Source organism: Chrysochloris asiatica, unplaced genomic scaffold (assembly GCF_000296735.1).
Source record: "Chrysochloris asiatica unplaced genomic scaffold, ChrAsi1.0 scaffold00230, whole genome shotgun sequence".
NCBI classification, from domain to species: domain Eukaryota; kingdom Metazoa; phylum Chordata; class Mammalia; order Afrosoricida; family Chrysochloridae; genus Chrysochloris; species Chrysochloris asiatica.
In genome coordinates, this window is record NW_006408748.1 from 1,325,032 (window position 1) to 1,333,696 (window position 8,665).

General features: G+C 45.5%; 1 protein-coding gene and 1 pseudogene across 1 annotated transcript in view; both read right to left on the reverse strand.

The window, feature by feature from the left end:
• Window positions 1–7,139: 7,139 nt before the first annotated feature.
• On the reverse strand, window positions 7,140–7,677 carry LOC102835894 (annotated as a pseudogene).
• Window positions 7,678–7,743: 66 nt separating this feature from the next.
• The window catches only part of TMEM156 (transmembrane protein 156), a 112,051-nt gene continuing 111,129 nt past the window's right edge, over window positions 7,744–8,665 (reverse strand). The window contains exon 8 of the mRNA XM_006873231.1: window positions 7,744–7,799. Coding sequence (XP_006873293.1) covers window positions 7,744–7,799 — 56 coding nt within the window. The remainder of the gene's footprint in view (window positions 7,800–8,665) is intronic.

Sequence of the window (8,665 nt, forward strand, 5' to 3'; positions counted from 1 at the left end):
AATCTAACCCTTTATCTCAAGACTTTGAATTATGTGTGCAGTGGTGACCCAACACACCTCTTACCCCCACACCAAATGAGCCTGGCTGTCCAGCCTTCCCTTTATTTCTGTGAGCTGCCAGGAATATTTTGCAAAAACATCCTTTTCCTTCTTTAAGTTTTCCAGATCTGATAGCTGTTGCTTGCTGGACACAACATCAAATATCTATTTTATTTCATCAAGTCATAGGATGTCTGAGCTGTAAGAAATCTTATGGATCATTTAGTTCAACTCTCATTTACAGCTGAAGACACTGAAGCCCCCGAAGGTTGAGTCTTTCACCCATGGTTTTATCAGGGCTCGTCAGTGGCAGAGCTGCTTTTATCTGATTTTAAATGAATGTTTCTTTAGTACAAACCACAGCCAGTCTCTCTCCTTTCTTTGTAACTGCAATGCTTCATAGAAGATATCAAAACAACAAACCGCCTCTCTCTCAAAAAAAAAAAAAAACAAGCCCACTGTTGTTGCATGTACTCTGGTTCATAGTGACCTTGTAGGACAGGCACAACCATCCCACAGGGGTTCCAAGTCTGTAAGTCTTCATGGAAGCAGGCTGTTGCATTTTTCTCCAGAGGAACTACTGGAGGGTTTGAACTACTGATGTGCAGCTTCGCAGTTGAGCACTTTAACTCCCATGCCACCAAGACTCCTTACCTACATGACACCCTATGAAACTGTGAGCCCTAATTCACAAATGTGGAAATTGAGACAAACAAAGCATTCTCTAATAAAAATTCAGAAATGTAAGATAACTTAAATACAGGCAAAAAAAGACTACTTGCATTCCCTACCTTTGATGGTGGTGGTGGTGGTGTTAGAGGCTGTCGAGTTGGTACTATCTCATAATGACCTATGCACAACAGAATGAACCACTGCCCGGGTCTGTGCCAACCTCACAATCGTTGCTACACTAATGCCCATTGCTGCTGCCACTGAGCCAATCCATCTCATTAGGGGTCTTCCTCTTTTCCGCTGACCCTCCACTTTATATTAATTACCACTGGTTCCCCAAAGAAGCAGAATCAGTTCTCCTCTTCTCCTTCATCTGCTTCTCCACCTCCAGCCAGTCTATCCTGATGAAAAGAGATTTTCTCAAATCCACCCTACATGATCTCTGTCTTTGATGAAATGTCTGGTACTAAAACACAACATTGAAACAGGTCTTTTCCACACACATTAGTTTAATTAGAAAGAACAAGTATTGAACCGTGAAGAATTTTCAGTCTAGTATCCATCTTTCAGCATTGAGTAACTGGCTGACACAAACCATTATGCATTCAACTACTAACTGAAAGATTGGTGGTTTGAACCTACCCAGAGGAACCTAGGAAGAAAGGTCTTGAAAGCACCAGGGAGCACAGTTCTCCTTTGCACGCATGCGTCACCCCGGGTCAGAATTGGCTCGATGGCAAACATTTTTGGTTTATCATCTAGCCAAGTTGACACATTAACCATCACAGGTTCATGAATAGTGTTCAGTTCTTCACTACAAATGCTGTGACATCACACACTTGTATAAAAGTCCACCTCAACATAGAGGTTGTTGTTGTTATTAAGTGCCTTCGAGGTATCGGGGTAACTGAATAAAAATAATAGCCCCATGACAACATTGTCGCCACACACTGATGTAACATTGTCAAGAAATGCTGAGATGTGTTAACCTGACCTTTGTCTTAAAGCAGCTTCTTTTTGTGGACATCTCCTTAGAAATTGAGAAGACATACTCACAGATTCACTATTTCCCCCTTCTTTCATGATTTTAACACTGTTTTTATTCTGATGTTTAATCCCCTTCCCCCACCTGTTGTATTAGCTGCCCTGGAGTTGAGCCTACTCATGGCAACCCCGCGCCCAATGGAACACTGCGCAGTCCTGCTCCGCAGTCATGATTAATGGAGGAGCTGACCATTGGGATCCATAGGGTTTCACTGGCTGAGTTTTGGTAGTAGATCACCAGCCCTTTCTTTCTAGTCTTAGAAGTTCCACTGGAACCTGTTGAGTCTCATAGCAAAACACAAGCCTCTGCTGGCAGGTGGCTGTGCATAAGGTACATCTGCAGGGAATTGAATCCTCTCCTTCCACATGCTGTTGTGTTTTCCAGTCGGTTCTGATTCACAACAACCCCATATAGGGTTTCCAAGGAGCAGCTGGTGGGTTTGAACTTCCGACCTTACAGTTCAAGCTGACGTTGCAGGCCAGGGCTTTATCCTACAGTGCCACACCAGCACTCTATACGGAAGACAAGAATTTTACCAAGGCACCACCAATGTCCCCTTCCTGATTGGTCTAAACTAGTCCTTCTTCCATTGGTTGGTTTAAGTGTGGGTTTGTGGCCCAGTTCTAGATATTGAGACATATGGAGAAATCTATTGGGGGTGAGAGGAGGGGGCGCTGGCAAAGTTTTCCTCACCTGTAAAAGTGCATTGTGGTGTGAAGTTGTGGTTACTGTTGCTGCTGTGGTACCACCATTTCATTTAAGACAGTTTTGTCTTGAATCCATGAGAAGGGATGTCTGAAGACCAAAGCCTATGAGCTGCAGATGGCAAGCAAGAAAGGTTGTAGGAGCCTGGGTACCCAATGGTGTGAGTCCTTTAATTAACCAGCCCTGAAACACCCTATTCAGAATTGTTGCTGTTAAGTGCCATCAAGTCAGTTCTGACTCATAGAGACCCTGTAAAGGGTTTCCAAGGAGTGGCTGGTGGGTTTGAACTGCCAATTTTGCAGTCCAGCGCTTATCCTACAATACCACACCAGGACTCCTGGTGTCTAAGACAATATTTCTGTTAGGTAAGATAATAAATCCTCCTATCATTTAATTTATTCTAACTTGGGTCTGCTCTTACTTGCAAATGAAAATATTCTAACTGATAATCCACAAAGTGGTATTTTTCCAATAAGCTGCAATGTTATCTCTATATTTATATCTGGTAGCAGCCTTAACACTCAGGGAGAAAAAGTAACTCGTCTGGATGATTCAAAGCCAAAATGCTCTTCTTTCCTCCCATTTATGTATGCATGCTCCATATTGCCCTTCATGCCAAATCACAGAAGTGCAGGGCAGAGGGGGGGCTCACTGGGCAACACTGTCAGAGGGGATGATACCAAAATGAATGTCTATAAATTCTTGTGCAGTTGTTTCCGTAGAAATTGATTATTTTCATATAACCTGTATTAGTTATAACAACAAAAACATTTTTGTAAACTCATTTTACATGTATCGATACTGTATGCCATGGAGTTGGTTCCAACTCCTAGTGTTCCTATATAGGGTTTCTGAGAAGTGGCTGGTGGATTTGAACCTCTGATCTTGAGGCTAGCAGTCCAGTGCTCATCCTAAGGCCACAACAGGACACCATCAATATATCCACAAGCCTAAAATTCTATGGTAATTTACTTTCTGAAGCTCCTTCTGTCTGCTCCCATAAAGATTTACTGTCCTACTCTGTCCTACAGGGTTGCTATGAGTTGAAAGCAACTAGAAGGCCATGAATAATTCGCTCTTTCAGATCTGTCACTGTCATAATTACCCAATCAGAGTGGTGCTTCAAATCACGTGGTATCATCTGCAGCTGCTACAAGCACCTCCGGTGTTTTCATTGCTGCAGGTGTGGTATATCTTATAGTAGCTGATTTCTGGTGGGCATGGGGACACTTTCTGAGTGTGCTGCCCCTCTGCCCTGGATCTGAAGGGAGCAAAGACAGGCTCTTCCCACCGGAATGCACCTGGTCAGGTCTGTATGTCCCCTAGGCTGTGGCGCAGGAGTGAAACTCCATCTTCTGACGTCTTGCCCCTTTCCCTACTCTTGCCCACAGGTGGGTCTCTTTAGAGGGTCAACAGTCATTTTCTGTCCTGTCTCCCTGGATTGCTCTGGGAAGCACAGCTTGGAGAGGAAGCCTCTCCTGCTCAGGCCCCTAGAGGAGAGCAGGGTGGGGAACCGGGGCACAGATAGGGGTCCCTGGAACTCCTGATGGGGAACCTGGTGGGACTGGATCCAGGAACACGTTGGGAGGAAGCATCATGGTGGAGTTGGGTGTTAGAGCCAGCTCTGAGCTTCAGGGCCTGGCCCGGGTCACAGTGTCCCTGTCCACTACCAGGGCCAACTGTTGAGGAACATAACCTGCTGACCAGAGCCAGGCCCGGGACACAATCTCACAGCACCTCAGCCTCAGTAGTGTTCCAATGCACATCACGTGAAAATCAGTCACATTTGCTTTCAAAGTCACGAGAGTAAGGGCATTGAGAAGAAGGAGGTCGGCCTCAAGCACAGCCACACTCAGGAGGAAGGGTCTGCTAGCTGACAGAGGAGGCAGCTACTTCCGCTCACGGAGTCTACAATGCACTTGATGTGTACAGATTATAAGCTGGGCTGCAAACCACAAGGTTAATAGTTTGAATCTATCCGTTGTCCAAGGGAGAAAGATGAGAATTTCTGCTCCCGTAAAGATTTACAGACTCGGAAACCCTATAAAGGGTCTCTGTGAGTCGGAAGACTTGGAAGCACATAACAATAACATATGTGGTTGTTGTTGTTAAGTGCAGTCAAGTCAGTTCCAACTCATAGTGACCCTGTATAGGGTTTCCAGGAGCGGCTGGTGAGTTTGAACCACTGACCTTGCAGTTCAAATCAACCTTGTGGTCCAGTGCATTACCCAGTGCATAGCCACACCAAGATTCCAACATATACTCAGAGATCTCTTACAGTTGAATTTGTAATAAAGCAGGATGTGAGTGGGAAGAAGGACTGGGAATCAGACCCACTTGGGCACTGGGGAGAAGAAAATTAAATCAATAAGAGGTGTAGAAGCGGGGCCTTGCTCCCCCTTCTACACCAAAGCCAGAAACCTGGGTAATCAAAGAATTAGGAGAGAGAACAGAGATTCTCTCAATCTTGGGGCGGCAGTTAGGAGGTTACTGAGTCTCCTACCCCGTATCCAGATGTCACACCCTCCCTGACAGTGACCTGTTGGGCTGTAGACACAGAATTAGAGGTGCTGGGAGTAAGGAGAGTGAGGAAGGACCCTCAATGCTAATTCTCCTCTGGCTGAGGGTGGGCAGGAAAGAGACAGAGCTCAGGTACTGAGCAGCCAGAACAAGAAGGTGGTGAGACACACAAAGAGGAAGTCCTGTCACCTGGAGGATGGAGCACAGGGAAGAAATCCCAGACCCACACACAGCTCAGCAGAAAGACTCTTGTTTACCGAAGATGGTGGACAGAGAGGCAAAGGGGAAAGCACCAACACCAAATGAGAAGTCAAAGTGTCCACTATCCCAAAGACTTCCACCCCTCTCTGTGCTCTGGAGCTGATACCTGGTTCTGGAGACAGGTGGAGTTTTCAGTACAGGATCCTGAGGCTCCTGGCTCCCTCACCTCTAATTCAAGAAAACCTTTCCTCAGTTATTGCCAGCTTTACACGCTGGGTGATCAAGCCAATGGGGCTATGTCTATAGCCAGTGATGGAGACAGGAACAGCCTTCAAGTGACCTAACCAGTGTCCCAAGCAGTTTCCAGACATTCACTTGTACACACTGATGGGGACTTGGCAGACCCTTGTTCAGGACACAATCCTGGCATATATCTTTCCTGATTTTAAACCACATAGGTTTAAATTCAGAATTGGTGGAAGACTCTTTAACAATCTGCCATATGCAGATGACACAGCCCTGCTTGCTGAAAGTTCACGAAGAGGTCTGATGAAGATGAAAGGCTACCACCTTCAATATGGACTACACGTTAACATAAAGACACCAAAAATTCTCACAACTGGACCAATAAGTGTTGCAGACCGTGTAAAGCTGGACAGAATTTTGAGGCCCACTGGGCCCAAGTGTTGTAGACAATGCAGACCACAGGCTCTGAGGAACAGATTCTAGCCACCTAGCAGTTATGGCAAATTGTTTTGCATCTTAGTATCTAGTGATGTTTTTTACTAAATGCAGACATGAAGCCCTGATATCCACAGATAAATGTAATATTTTCCTTAAGCCGAGACTGTAAAGGTTTCAAAGGTTAAGCTTTTCTCCAAAGGATTAACTAAAAATAGCTTTGCTACTACCCGGTTCTTTGTTCTAGAGACAAAAGGACATCCTCCCTAATCCTTTCCCAGGTGCAGCCCATTCACCTGAGTGTTTCGCGCCTTCCTGCAATCCTGGTTCAGGAAGCCAACACAGCGTGAGACTCGTCCCAAGCCTTTTGACCTTCCCTCTCACCTTCTCCCAACTGAGTTCAGGGGCTATAGATATGTTAATTGAGCCTGAGAAACCAAGTTGTGGGCCTGGGATTCGAACCAACGAAGTACGATGTAAAGTTGCCTGAATGTCAGAAGAATTACGTATGATAGCTGTACCTTGTCTTAGTCCCTCCCAGCTTGGTGTGAAGCTCCTCCCCTAAATAAAACAGAGGCGCAGGCCAGCCGAGGTGTGCATTACAGGCAGGTGGTGAAAGAGTGCATTACAGCTAGCAAGGTGTGCATTACGGGCACAGCTAAGATGTTTACCATACAGGACCTTACTGCCCTTATGTCTAATATGTTCACCACGCCAGAGCTGCCGGACGCCAGTAATGCATCCATCCTGGTTTCGGGGTGTCTCTTTGTCTCCCTCTTTGTGTCTTTCTGTGTATTCTTTTGCTATCCCTATCGCTGCCAGATATCCCCTCCTCGTGAACCAAACACTCGTGTCGAGGCCGGTCACCGACAAATAAGCAACATCATGATAAACAGAGAAAAGTTTGACGTTGTCAAGGATTTCATTTTACTTGGATCCACAATCAGTGCCCGTGGAAGCAACAGTCAAGAAATCAAATGAATTGTGTTGGGTAAATCTGGTGCAAAAGATTATTTTAAGTGTTTGTTAAAAAGCAAACAAATGTCACCTTGAAGACTAAAGTGGGCCTGACCCAAGCCATGGTATTTTATTTGTTGTTGTTGTAAAAGGAAGCTGTATTGTTTTCATTTGGTCCACAACTTGGGAGAAAAGGAGCTACAGGCTAGTGGAGATGCTGCCTCTGTGGCTGGAGAGCAAGTTTCAGGCAGTAGGTCTGGTTTGAGGAGGGCAGGGGAAGGCTTAAGGCCACTCCTAGGTTGCCGCATGCCCCAGGCTCCTAATCGTGCTTGAGGGTGAGCCTCTGGAAGAGATATTCACCCAGTCCAACCTGGGGGCTGGCCACCCTGTGGAGATTGGTCAGGTGATCTCCCATCTTGAGAATTTTCACCTCCTTATTGAGGACATGTTTCTCCAGAAAGTCACAGAGGTGGGGGTCTGTGGGTGGCACCCATGGTGTGTAGATCCAGAAGGGACTGGTTCAGGTTCTTCTCCAGGGCCATGATGGCTTCCATGGCATCTAGAGTTCTTTCCCACTCACCTTGCGATGGCTTCTGCACATCCTGGAAGAGAGCACCACCACCACACTGGTTTTGCAATTTCAAGAAACGCTTGGCACCCTCATGCTTCTCCTTTGCCAACTCACAGAAGAAGTGTCCCACACAATCGATACAGAAGCCCAGAGAGAGGTAGGTGTAAGAGGCCCACAAATACAGGTTGACCAGATGGTTGATGCTGGTCTCTGCTTCAGTGAAATAATTCCAATAAGTCATGGTTGGTTGAAGATTTGGAGCTAGCCACACACACAAAAATGGTGTTTAGCTGGTCCAGGTAATAGGAAATGGTTAAGAAGATGGGAGAATAGATTGCACCTAAAGAGGAGGTTAGAGGTGGTCCAAAACTGGAGGTGGGGAGTCCCCGGATCTGTTCCATCCAAACACTGTTGAAACAAGAGACATCCACAGGACCACCAGGTGAACTTAAGTCATGGTATTTTCAGTTGCCTCATATGCATGAACAATGGATAAAGAAGATTGAAGATGAATTGATGCCTTTGAATTGTGGTGTTGGGGAAGAATAGTGACTATATCATGACTGCCAGAAGAACAATGTGTCTTGGAAGAAGAACAGCCAGAATGCTCTTAGAAACAAGGATGGCAAGATTTATCTCAACTTTGGAAATGTTATCAGGAAGGACCTGTCCCTAGAGAAGGATACCAGTAGAGGGTCAGTGAAAAAGAAGAAGACCCTTGGATTAGAGCATAAATTATGAAGGCTTTTTGTCTGCAAACCACTGCAGCCAGGTAGTTTAATTGCAACTTGTGCCCAGGGTGAAGTGCTCAGAGGCCAATTTTCCTGGAATGCCTCATGCATCACTGATAGGCAAACTTCTAGAGTTGGAAGCAGAGTACATTTGGAAGTGGTTTTTAGCCACTTCCCCCAGTCAGCTCTCACAGGAGTTTTCCTGGGCATGCCCCTTAATGGCTGCTTTAATGATTGCCTTGTGATGTACCCCAAGAGCCTCAGAGACAGTCTGTAAGCTTTCTTATATCTGCAATGGTTCCCTCCCTACTCCCGGAAGCCTGGCATGTATAAGTAGCTCATTGCTGTCTTCAGTAATGGTTATGGGAAAAGATTTCTTTTTCCTCCGTGTCCTATAAATAGGTCACCATATGGAGGTAGAACTTTGGAAAACTATTATAGCATCATAGTAATGATTTCCCTCACCTGAGTGATCTACATTTGTCTGTCTTACTTTTACTCTTGGTTAAGACTCAATAAAAAGTCTCTATAATATAGATATAT